This window comes from Zeugodacus cucurbitae, chromosome 2 (genome assembly GCF_028554725.1).
Source record: "Zeugodacus cucurbitae isolate PBARC_wt_2022May chromosome 2, idZeuCucr1.2, whole genome shotgun sequence".
In the NCBI taxonomy this organism is placed as follows: domain Eukaryota; kingdom Metazoa; phylum Arthropoda; class Insecta; order Diptera; family Tephritidae; genus Zeugodacus; species Zeugodacus cucurbitae.
Window position 1 is genome coordinate 11,712,994 of NC_071667.1, and position 13,779 is coordinate 11,726,772.

At 34.0% G+C, this 13,779-nt stretch overlaps 1 protein-coding gene across 11 annotated transcripts in view; it reads right to left on the reverse strand.

The window, feature by feature from the left end:
• LOC105212312 (uncharacterized) overlaps positions 1-13,779 on the reverse strand; it is a 76,362-nt gene that overhangs the window by 14,090 nt on the left and 48,493 nt on the right. Inside the window, exon 1 of one of the 11 annotated variants that reach the window (XM_011184204.3) lies at positions 6,064-6,844. The exons of 8 other annotated variants lie outside the window; for them this stretch is intronic. In XM_011184204.3, coding sequence (XP_011182506.2) covers positions 6,064-6,146 — 83 coding nt within the window. In that variant the 5' untranslated portion in view covers positions 6,147-6,844. Of the gene's footprint in view, positions 1-3,500; positions 3,789-6,063; positions 6,845-13,779 lie in introns of those variants that run through there. 2 more of the 11 variants (XM_054228274.1, XM_054228266.1) reach the window with 2 other exon arrangements.

The following is a 13,779-nucleotide window of genomic DNA, read 5'->3' on the forward strand; positions in this document are numbered from 1 at the left end:
TCGCCCATTTTTGTCCGTGTTATCAGGGTGTCAAGAAAATATTATATACCGAATTTCATTCGAATCGGTCGAATAGTTCCTGAGATATGGTTTTTAACCCATAAGTGGGCGACGCCACGCCCATTTTCCATTTTGTAAAAAAATCTGAGTACAGCTCCCTTCTGCTATTTCTTCTGCAAAATTTAGTGTTTCTGACGTTTTTCGTTAGTGAGTTAACCCACTTTTAGTAATTTTCAACCTAACCTTTGTATGGGAGGTGGGAGTGGTTATTATCCGGTTTCAACCATTTTTATGGTGTGTGGTGGGGTATGTATGAGAACCGACTGCAGAAAGTTTGGTTTATATAGCTTTATTAGTTTGCGAGTTAAATACAAATAACCGATTTGGGGCGGGGCCACGCCCACTTCCCCAAAAAAATTACATCCAAATATGCCCCATCCTAGTACGATCCTTTATTCCAAATTTTATTATATTTTATTTTATATCTTCATTTATGGCTTAGTTATGACACTTTATGTGTTTTTGGTTTTCGCCATTTTGTGGGCGTGGCAATGGTCCGATTCTGCCCATTTTCGAACTTGATCTTCTTATGGTGCCAAGGAATATTTGTGCCAAGTTTCGTCAAGATATCTTAATTTTTACTCAAGTTACAGCTTGCACAGACGGACAGACAGACAGACGGACAGACGGACGGACGGACAGACATCCGGATTTCAAATCTACTCGTCACCCTGATCACTTTGATATATATGACTCTATATCTAACTCTTTTAGTTTTAGGTGTTACAAACAACCGTTATGTGGACAAAACTATTATACTCTCTTTAGCAACTTTTGTTGCGAGAGTATAAAAAGAAAGCTCTATATATTCGGTATAAAGTCCACTGGAATAACGACAATTTATGGAAGTTGGAATAATTCTTGAATTGATTTCAAATATTTTAACCACCTAGAAACATTATATCCAAAATTTTATAACGTTCGTTTTATACGTTCACGTATTTTTGCTATGTATCTCCCATATTAACCGATATATATGGTATAAAGTCCATCGAAGGTTTGAAAATTCGTATATGAGGTATATGGGTATTAACCCGTATATGAAGTATTAACCCGATTTTACCCATTTTTGACACCGAGACACGCTATTATCAGTCACACATTTCCTTTGAATTCCCTTAGAACATTTGAGAGATATAACGGTTTATCTCTAAAAAATTATCCATTGGCACTCAGGTCTTCATGTTCGATAACTGAGTGATAGTCCAATTTCAACAATTTTTAAACGAGCGATGCCACGCCACTAATGCAATATTTGTTCCGATATCTTCATTGGTTCTTGATGCATATATTGTAAAATGAATAAATCAGAAGGAATTCAAAAGTGTGTTATGTGGGATTTTGCCCATTTCCATAGCGTAACATCGTGTTCCTGAGATATAGTTTCCAACCCAAAAGTGAGCGATGCCACGCCCATTTTGAATTTTTCATCAAAACCTGAGTGCAGCAAATTTTCTGCAATTTCTTCTGTACAATTTAGTATTTGTGAAGTTTTTCGTTAGTGAGTAAACGAACTTTTAGTAGTCTTCAACAAAACTTTTGTATTGACGGTGGGCGTGGTTATTATCCGATTTCACCAATTTTAAGGTTTATAATAGGATACTGTGTTCGATGCAGTAGTTATTGCACTTTATAACTATTCGGTTAACGCCATTTTGTGGGCGTGACAATAGTCCGATTTCGTCGACAATACCAACCTCCTCAAAGTGCCACGGAACTTGAATACCAACTTTCATTAAGATATCTCGAATTTTACTCAAGTTATTACTTGTACGGATACGGACGGACAGACATCCGGATTTCAACTCGCCTCATCATTCTGATCATTTTGACATTTATAACCCCATATCTAATTAATGTTAATAGAAGTTCTCTTCTGAACGTTTTCTTGGGCATTAAAATTGTAGTCAGGAAAAAAATAAATATTCTTTAATCTAGGGTCCAGATTAATTCTGTTGTACTTCTAAATTCTTAAATATAATTATATATATATATATATACATATATATGTATATATATATAGGCCTATGAAAAATAAACTTTATTTTTATAAATATTATCTCATAATTATAAACCTACTCATTTGTATGCTATGCCTAATTCGCAAATCATAAACTAAGAAACCCAATTAAAATTTCCTCCTAAACTGCTAAAAGTTCGGATTAACAGACAAATTGGCGAGCATTATAAGATTAAAACGATTAACACAACAGCTGTAGATTTTAATATTAAATTTTTGAAAAAATTGCGACGATTTTAAAGTAAATTAAAAAATATTTATTTCCACATGTACGTAAGCGCACGTGTGTATACGAATGTGAAGAATGCTACGAAGCTGAGAAATAAAGCAAATTGTATAACAAGCAACAAATTGATGAAATAAATTTTATTTTAATTTCCAAATCAACACGATTTCGAACGCTATAATTTGTTTCGTTTGTGGCTATTTATAAAGCCCTTGAAAAACATATACACATACTACATATATACGCACACATATTAAGCTACTACTTTCTACCAAACATTCATATCTGAAATATTTGTATATACTATATGTTCAGTTGTATGTGTGTTTGTATGAATGATTGTTGTTGCAAATATACCCTGCTGGATGTTGTGTAATCGACTTTTATCACGCTAATTTCAAATAATTTTTGCTGTTTTCAAAATAAACAAATTTCGACTTATGCCAAATTTTTGGAATATTTGTTTGTATGTATGCTTTATAAATTTGTGTGTATTAGTGAGCATTTCTTCAGTAATATCTCTCACCTTTACTGACCACTTACATAATATAATAATTTTCTCACACAAATTTTCCAAAAATTATTTATTTCATATTTAATTTAAACAAATTTTATAAGCACATGTTATTCAATTGATTATCTTATTGCATACCTATATTAGATTAATTGCATATGGCAATCGAAAACCTATTAATTATATGCCGTTGAATATATCTGATTATTATTTCGGTGCAGCAGAAAGGTCACGCCGGAAATATAGCACACAATTTTTTTTTTTTTATAAAAAAAAAGCTTAACTCCATTTTGAGAAGTTTTGTGTAGAGCAAGGCACATGTTTTTGTTCAGATATTATTATTGTTCTGTGATCTCAAATATTTTATTATTAAATCGTTGAATATCTTAAGGCTACCGTCGTACCCAGGTACGACGAGAGGTACGTACTTAAACATTTCTCAGAAACATTAATCTGTTTACTTAAAACAAAATTATATTTTCTATACCATGGAGTTAGTTGAATTCTCACACCAGTTTAAATTATCATTAACTAAGTTCCAATTTGGAACCTTGTATCGAAATTATTGATTAAACCGTACTATGTTCATATAATTAATTTCTCAAACCGAAATTTGTGTAACTACAAATATAAAATATGACAGAGTCTACTGTTGTTGGATATCCTCTTACAATACTTACTCAACTTCTATTGGTCTTCCAAATTATATTTTAAGAGCCACACCTCCATCTTTAAGACATTATTTGTTGCGACATGGGAAGATTTCTGCTTTAAATCATCTTCCATACTCTATAAATGTTGTCAAAACAAGAGCCTACCCACGTCCCTGTCTTCTGGTCGGTTTCTTTTCTAATACTTTCGATCAATAAAACACCTGTGAATATTGGGCCTAATCATTCAATCCGTTTCGATCGAAAAATGTTTGGATTTCGAAAAATTTTACACCAAATTCATTAAAACCGTATCGAAAATAAAAATTTCGATCAAAGTGAACTCACTTACCGTCTTAATAAAATACATTCCGCGGCTAATAGATGTCGCTAATTTCGAAATCATTTAAACCGCAAAATCGAAAATTATGGTCGAAAACTGTCCGTGGATGAGTGAGTTGCGGAAATTTAAGAGAAATAAACCAATTAGCTGAGACTAACAAAAATAAATTTGAGGTGTTTAAAAGCGATATACAATTGCCCACCGAAATATCGAAACATTTTCTCAAAGAGCTTGTCGAATTCGCCAATAAAGGTCATTAAAACAGTTGAAAACGTAATCACTTTGTGGTAAAGCAATTTCTCGACGAAATCAATGATAGCATGAACATTTTCGATCGAAAATCGAATACGCTGCGGAATCAATGATTAGGCTCATTATTGTATAAATCGGCTTAAAGCGTTCGGTTAAATCGTTGATGCTTTGAGAATGTCTGAGAGTTTGTTGTTTGTGTGATTGGTTTTGTTATTTTAGCGAATATTCTCTGTGGAAGTTAGAAAAACAATCCCTCAGTGGACATAATTTTATTAGAATTCGAAGTTTTCCATTGTAAGCTTATATGTTTTATGCGTCCAGATGTCAATGTTTCCAATCATGTATTCATTTTTATATTCATTATCATAAAACTTGCGGAATTTAAAGGTGGTTGTTGAAACACCTGTTGCATTTTCTTACTAAAAAATTTATAAATTCCCTAAAGGGTGTTTCTTGGTAGGCTGCTTTTTGAAAACATCTCTAGATTACTTGATGAGTGGCGTATATATTTTATGAATGCATGCGTGCTTTGGTCCATATGTATCAAGATTATGAGTATATTTTTATATGCTAATGACCATGTGAAGCATGCCAGCAACAACCACTTAAAATTGTTTCATTTCATTGAAAGCACAAGCAGTAGACATAAATCACTTAGACCGAGTTCAAGAGCAAATCAAATACAAAGAACTTTTTTTCTAAAGTGGAACCCAATTGCCAGAAGTTTTATATACAATTTATATAACGGGTGATTTTTTTGAGGTTAGGATTTTCATGCATTAGTATTTGACAGATCACGTGGGATTTCAGACATGGTGTCAAAGAGAAAGATGCTCAGTATGCTTTGACATTTCATCATGAATAGACTTACTAACGAGCAACGCTTGCAAATCATTGAATTTTATTACCAAAATCAGTGTTCGGTTCGAAATTTTTTATCGACAAATTTTGTTCAGCGATGAGGCTCATTTCTGGTTGAATGGCTACGTAAATAAGCAAAATTGCCGCATTTGGGGTGAAGAGCAACCAGAAGCCGTTCAAGAACTGCCCATGCATCCCGAAAAATGCACTGTTTGGTGTGGTTTGTACGCTGGTGGAATCATTGGACCGTATTTTTTCAAAGATGCTGTTGGACGCAACGTTACGGTGAATGGCGATCGCTATCGTTCGATGCTAACAAACTTTTTGTTGCCAAAAATGGAAGAACTGAACTTGGTTGACATGTGGTTTCAACAAGATGGCGCTACATGCCACACAGCTCGCGATTCTATGGCCATTTTGAGGGAAAACTTCGGAGAACAATTCATCTCAAGAAATGGACCCGTAAGTTGGCCACCAAGATCATGCGATTTAACGCCTTTAGACTATTTTTTGTGGGGCTACGTCAAGTCTAAAGTCTACAGAAATAAGCCAGCAACTATTCCAGCTTTGGAAGACAACATTTCCGAAGAAATTCGGGCTATTCCGGCCGAAATGCTCGAAAAAGTTGCCCAAAATTGGACTTTCCGAATGGACCACCTAAGACGCAGCCGCGGTCAACATTTAAATGAAATTATCTTCAAAAAGTAAATGTCATGAACCAATCTAACGTTTCAAATAAAGAACCGATGAGATTTTGCAAATTTTATGCGTTTTTTTTTTTTTAAAAAGTTATCAAGCTCTTAAAATATGTATAATACATTTATGTAAAATTTGTTGTTGTTTTTTTTTTGTTTGAATGTAAATGGCTAACATATTGCACAACTGCAATTATATACGTGGTAATCGCCGAATTTGTTTGTTATGAAAACTAATAAAACTATCTAAATAGCAATAATGCTATTTGGAAAGCATTAGCGTGGTTATAAAGCATTTTTCGTTTATTTATACATTTCGCATGAATTTCAAAAATATTGCTGTTGTAGCTGATGCTCTTTGATTTTATTTTTGCGCGTCACAATTTATAAATTCGTTTTAGTTATATACACACAATATATAAACACAAAAATACGCTCATACTTTGATCCTTTCTCACGCTTGCTGCTCCCACCTTTGCGACTGGGATTTCCATATTGCTGCTGTCGATTTTTCGAACTTTTCATTAAACTATTTGGTTGCACAAAAACTCTATTTTTTTCTTATTCAACACTTTTTTCTTTCAATATAAAATTAATACAACTTGCTGAACGCAGCAAATCAGACAATCAATGAGCAATTTCAGCGAGTATATTTGACATATTTTACTATTTTCAACACTTTACACCGTTAATAGCATTCTCATTACACAAAATCATAAATATTTCCTAGTGTTTTGATAATATTTTGCCACATTTTCAAACACTTGCTTCGAATTTATACATCCGCATACGAATTACCGCGTTTTCCAACTCGTTATAATGACAACTGAAATCAATATCCGAGCAAGCGCGTCCAAATGCCGTTATAACCAACACACAAACACGCCGCAAATGCTGTGTTGCCGCCAACTGAGGGTTTCTGAAAACTGACATTTCTGCGGGATCACTTTTGGCCAACGCGCCTGCCAGCAGACGACGCGGCTGACGTCGCCGTCACCACCAACAGGGCAACCGCAACCGTAAAATAGCAAGTATTTCGATTTGGTTTCGTTGTTCGCATTGCCATTGCCATGGGATTGGACGCGTTTTCGGTGAATAGCGGCGGTGAGTGGTCGCGCTTTTAGTTGTTATTCCTACAATTGTCTAGTTGAAATGTTGAAAGATCAAAACGAAAATAAATAAATTTCTAAAGGCCAACCGAAACTCATTAGCTCAAATCGAACTGAAATATACGGTGTGTCGAAGACGGAAGCGTTTGGTGGACGAAAAATATGGTTCGCGCTCATATTGTATTTATTTGTATGTGTTAATGAAAATATTTTAATAATGCTCAATAAAGCAACAAATCATTAGTATTTGTGGCGCTTTGCTCTCTTTTTTCGCTTTCCATATGAGCGAATTTTCAATGAGCGCGCTATCACCCAACTAATTACCCACGAAAATGTTTATTTATATTGAATATTTACAAATCCACGAGCAAATTGAGCGTATAATTTAGTAGGGATTTTAGCTTAACCCATTGTATGAATTTTGTATTGAAACTCGTTCTCAATAGCAGCACATTAGATCTCCAAAGAAAATATTTAAAGAAGAGAATACTAGTTCCGGCAATAAAGCCATTAAAAGAAGGTATGTTCAAAACACAGTCATACCTTGATCTTGGACATTTGTGTTAACATTAACCCAACAAAATATTTGTAGAGATCTGTTTGAATCCCAAACTTATTCTCAACTGAAAATGTCACTTTTTGAGCCGAATTCTCGATATTTGCGGGAATGTCTTTAGGGTCAAGCACTGGTCGATTAAATCGTTTTATATCGATCTTAGACATTTGTGTCAACATTAACCCAACAAAATATTTGTAGAGATCTGTTTGCATCCCAAACTTATTCTCAGCTGAAAATGTCACTTTTTGAGCCCAATTCTCGACATTTGCGGGAAATTTTGCTTTTCTTTTTTAATTCCAAGAAAAGTGCGGCTGAGGCTCATCGAATGCTTTCGGTTACGTACGGTGAAGCTGTCCCAAGTGAAAAAACCTTAAATTTACAAAACAAAACGGCGGAAGCAAAGTTATAAAAAATTATAAATTTAACACCTTTTGTCAAAAAAAAACAACAAAAACATTTTATATATTAAGTCAAGCTTGTGACTTGTGGCTTGTGTCAAATGATATTAAATATTTATATAAAAGAAAATGGCGCGTTGAATTGTGCTTTAGCTTTTAAAAATAATTAAGTAGCTATATTGTCACATATTGATTTTTTTTTTTTTTTTTAAATACAACTTTTGCGGTTTATGTGTCATCATTTGTAAACCTGAGCTCAACATAATGCTCAAGGAATCGTATTTATCAAAAAACTCATATTTTCGTTTTGTCTATGGTAAGGACTTAGATAAATATGTATATATATATTCATTTATATAAATCTTAGAAATATTAAAAGCACAAGTATGAAACTCGACTAAATTAACAACAATTTCTAAAGCCTTTGAGTCCATTAAATCCTTATTGATTGTTATAGCCAAAAAAATACTTTGATTCGTTATAAACTATAATGTCAACGGAAAACAGCTAAACATGTAATGAGATTTGGTGTCAGTACTCATGTTACACCAACAAGTCGAAATATGAACTTATTGTAGCCACCATGATAGAGAATCACTCTACGAATATTAACTGTTTTGAACTCTTCAAGATCCCAGAGAGAACATAGACAAATAAATAAACATGTATAATAATCGAAATTTTGAGTTTTGAATCATGTTGTCCAAAATCGGTATTGTAAATGATTGCTCTTTATGGCTCCACCAAAACAATCGATGCCATGCGTGCTTATTGCTACCTTACCTGTTTTTTATTTATTTATTTCAGTTTACTGTTCATATAACGGTATTAAAATTATAAAAACCGCAAGTAATCACCTTAAATCTATAAATTATGAAAGTTACATTTAAACAAAAAGCCTGCATTACGAAGCCGTTATAATAGAAAAACACCCATTTGACTTCAGCGTTAAACCATGAAAAATGCCACATCAAATTTGTATATAGGTATGCAATATATACGTGTATAAAACATATTTATTATATTATAGTTAAATCGCTTGATCATTACAATGAAAAACCCACTCCGCCATGACTTGACCCTATTTTACATATAAAAACTTGCACACTAGAAAACAATGCTTAACAATACAAATATTCTACTTTTTTTGCATTTTTTGTTGCTTTTATGCAATTTTTACTTTCGCAACTGCATTTTATATAATTCCTGTAAACGCATTAAAATTCAATTATCTTCCAAAGCAATATTTTCACTTACAAATACTCATTGTTAAGTGTTATGAAACTCCATTTATTAAATAAAATGTGTGTCAAAATAAATGGAGAGAGAAGTGCTATTAAATATGGTATTTTGCATTAAATTATGTGCACTTAAGTGCTGTAATATTTATGTGTGTTTGTGTATAAATATCATAATATGAAACACCGCAATTATTAAGTAAGTAAGCCTAAAAGCTGTTAATTAAAATAAGCTCGTATTTATGTATGTACACTCCTGGCTGCAGTAGTTTAAAGCATAATTTTAAATTTTATATTTCATTAAACATTTTATTACAAATCATTATATATTTAAAGTCTGCTTTAACACAATTACAAAATAATTGTTAATACATCGTAATATGTATTAGGTTCAAGCGGTTCAGTTGTTCGCAGTAGATGGTGGAATTAGGCGGCTGGTCATATGAGAGCAGCTCATAGTGGATGATTCCCTTCCAACCCCACCAAACACACAGCAAAACCTTCCTGGCCCTTAATCCCAGTCCCAGCTTGGCCATTGGTTGGGACGATTCACCGGCCATCGACCACGACCGTTTTCGTTTGATATTGTCGACAGATCATCCGCTTCAAATCAAAACATGCGGCACCCAAACATCAACCTTTTTTGTGTACCCAGCCTTCGACAGATGTTAGGTTTAAAATGGTTTGGTGACTACTCCCATCTTCTGGGTAATGTCACGAGATGCCACATGCCGGTCTAATTGGATGTTTTCCATGATTTGATCGGTATTCGCCGTCACAGGTATTCCGCCGGCTGGTTTACCATTAATCTCACGGAACGTTTCTCTAGCGGAGGAAAACTTTAAAATAGCGCGAATTTTGGCATTAGTGAACTCCATGTTTACACGTCTATAACTGTTGATCGCAATAATAGAAGAGTGTTCAATATTTACATTTAGATGACCAGTGACGTCGACAGTGCCATGGATTTCATTTCACCAGTTGATGAAGTAAAACGGTATTAACAATATGATCAACAAGTTGTAATAAGTTGTATGGAAATATAGTAATTGGAAATATTCTCTTAAGGCGGGGCTAAATTTCTCCCACGCTTTGGAATTTATATACATATCCAAATTTATCCTTCGAATAAAAGTTGGTTAAGCCATTACTTGGCCTCAATCTACATATATAACAAGTAAGGAAAGGTTAAGTTCAGGTGGAAGCCAACATTTTATACTCTCACAATTTATTGATGAAATTTTATTTAGATAACCAAATTTGACCCATATATTCGGCATAAGGTCCAATAGAATGACGAAAATCATCCTGAGGTAATTCGTGAACCATTTTCACTCATTGTCACCACCACCAAGGTACACTATATCCAATACTATACGCTTACTTAATTTTGTTAAGATATCTCACATATTAACCGATATATGCGGAATAAAGCTCACCGAATTTTTGGAAAACCTATAATTAGGTATATGGGAGCTATGTACAGGTAGTTATGACCCGATTTGAATAATTTTTATACAAAATTAGAAGAAAAAAATTTCCTCTCAATTGCATTAAAATATCTGAGAGTTTTTCATGTTCGATATCCGAGGTCTTGAAAAGTTGTTGTCCGGTTTCAGCAATTTGTCCAAAGGCTAAGCCATAGCTAAAATACAATATTTTTGTAAAGTGTTCGCCATTTTGTGGTGTGCGCGTGGCAGTGCTACGATTTCGCACATCTTCAATACCAACCGCCTCATTGTACCAAGGAATATATAATATGTACCAGTTCTCTTCAGACGGACGGACGGACAGACACGCGGATTTCAACTCGTCTCGTCATATTGATCATTCGAGGGGTTCTTCATTTATAATAAAATATTATTATACACTCGCAACAAAGTTGCTAGAGAGTATTAATAGTTTTGTTCACATAACGGTTATTTGTAACACCCAAAACTAAACGAGTTAGATATAGGGTTATATATACCAAAGTGATCAAGGTGAAGAGTGGAGTTCAAATCCGAATGTCTGTCTGTCCGTCCGTCCGTCTGTGCAAGCTGTAACTTGAGTAAAAATTAAGATATCTTAACGAAACTTGGAACACATATTCCTTGGCACCATAGGAAGGTGGCTTTCGAAAATGAGCAAAATGGCGAAAACTGAAAACAGATAAAGTGCCATAACTAAGCCATAAATAAAGCTATGGAAATAAAATTTGGTATGAAGGACCGCACTATGAAGGGGCATATGTGGATGTAATTTTTTTGAGGTGGTGGGCGTAGCCACGCCCTCAAATAGGGTTTTTGTACATATCACGGAAACCAATAGAGCTATATAAACCAAACTTTCCGCAGTCGTTTTTTTTTCGCCATTTCTTAATACAGTTCAAAAATGAAAGAAATCAGATAATAATCACGCCCACTTCCCATACAAAGGTTAGGTTGAACATTACTAAAAGTGGGTTAACTCACTAACGAAAAATGTCAGAAACACTAAATTTCGCATAAGAAATGCCAGATGGAAGCTGCACTCAGATTTTTTTACAAAATGGAAAATGGGCGTGGCGTCGCCCACTTATGGATCAAAAACCACATCTCAGAAACTACTCCACCGATTTCAATGAAGCTTGGTTTGTAATAGTTTCCTTACATCCCAATGATATGTTGCGAAAATAAAATGAACAAGTAAGAAAAATAAATGAACAAGTAAGGAAGGGCTAAGTTCGGGTGTAACCGAACATTTTATACTCTCGCAATTTATTTATTTAACTTTATTTATATTATATAATACACAATTTGACCCACATATTCGTCATATATATTGTATAAAGTCCATTGAAAGTTGGAAACCATAATATTAGGTTAGAAGCACCGAGGTCCTCATGTTCGATATATGGGCCTTAAAAACCTATGGTTCGATTTTTGCGATTTTTAGAATGGGGCTGCCACACCATAAACGTTATATTTCTGCAAAGTTCTGCACCGATATCTTTACTAGTGCTTACTTTATATATTGTAAAGTAAACAATTCAGATCGTCTTCAAAGTTCTGGTATGTAGGAAGTAGGCGTGGTTGTGAAGCGATTTGGCCTATTTTCACAACATATCATTGGGATGTAAGGAAACTATTACAAACCAAGTTTCATTGAAATCTTTCGAGTGGTTCCTGAGATATGGTTTTTGATAAGTAGGTAAATAAAAATCTGAGTGCAGCTTCCATCTGCCATTTCTTATGTGAAATTTAGTGTTTCTGACGTTTTTCGTTAGTGAGCTAACCCACTTTTACTTATTTTCAACCTAACTTTTGTATGGGAGGTGGGCGTGGTTAATATCCGATTTCTTTCATTTTTGGACTGTATAAGGAAATGGCTAAAAGAAACGACTGCAGAAATTCTTTTATTTCTTGGTGACACAAACAACCGTTATGTGAACAAAACTATAATATTCTGTGCAACATGTTGCCAGAGTATAAAATTATCGGCTTCAATTCTAATGCTAAAATATTACCCTCAAATATACCGCTTTTGTAACACAAGTGCTGTAATTAAAATAAGAATCCATATTCATTATACTTGTGCTCATAATTTGCCAAATAATTGCAAACCACCGTAATTTAGGTTGATATAACTCTAGTAATTATACTTATTTTATAATCAAAGCTGTCCTGGCGTTCATGACCGTATTTCCAAAATTATAACGGTGCTTGTACAGTATACCGCAACAGCAATGCTTTAATTGCGCTCATTGTGACATAATTTTGACAATTGTTGCAGCTTTCATATCTATTTGTTGCCAAAAACCGCCCCCTTACATATCCATATAATGCATTTCACTTAAATTCTCAAAATGTAGTTCATTCGTTTTTTTATACTCTCGCAACATATTGCACAGAGTATTATAGGTTTGTTCACATAACGGTTGTTTGTGTCACCAAGAAATAAAAGAATTTCTGCAGTCGTTTCTTTTAGCCATTTCCTTATACAGTCCAAAAATGAAAGAAATCGGATATTAACCACGCCCACCTCCCATACAAAGGTTAGGTTGAAAATTACTAAAAGTGTGTTAACTCACTAACGAAAAACGTCAGAAACACTAAATTTTACATAAGAAATGGCAGATGGAAGCTGCACTCAGATTTTTTTAAAAAATGGAAAATGGGCGTGGCATCGCCCACTTATATGTCAAAAACCATATCTCAGGAACTACTCGACAGCTTTCAATGAAATTCGGTATATAATATTTTCTTGACACCCTGATGACACGTGGGGAAAATGGATGAAATTGGTTCTCAACAACGACAACTTCCCATATAACTCAATTTTGAACTACATCCGATTCCTTCACTTTATAAGACATACATTTCGAACCAATGAAGATATCTTTTATTCTTCTAATAATGTGTCTCTGTATCAGAAATGGTTCAAATCGGGTCATAACTTCCCCGAGCTCTCATATAGCTAATTATTATATGATGGGCGTAATAGCTTGAAAATCGACTATATATGAAATTTCTTAGCCAAATTAAATGAGCATATAATCTTAGATATAATGTATGTTGGTGATGAAAATGAGTGAAATCGGTTTAGGAATTACCTATATACTATATATGATGATTTTCGTTTTTCAATTGGACTTTATGCCGAATACATGTTCGACACATGATCTTAATGAGAATATAGCAATAAATTGCGAGAGTATAAAATGTTCGGTTGCACCCGAACTTAGCCTTTCCTTACTTGGTTTGTTTTCATTTTTATGAAGTGGACGCCTACTCTGATGTTTTGGATAATAAATTTGTGTTTTATATGGAATGTCAGTTGCAGTTTTTATTCCACAGTTTGTTCACGTTTTCGTCACGGGAATGGAATAAAAAG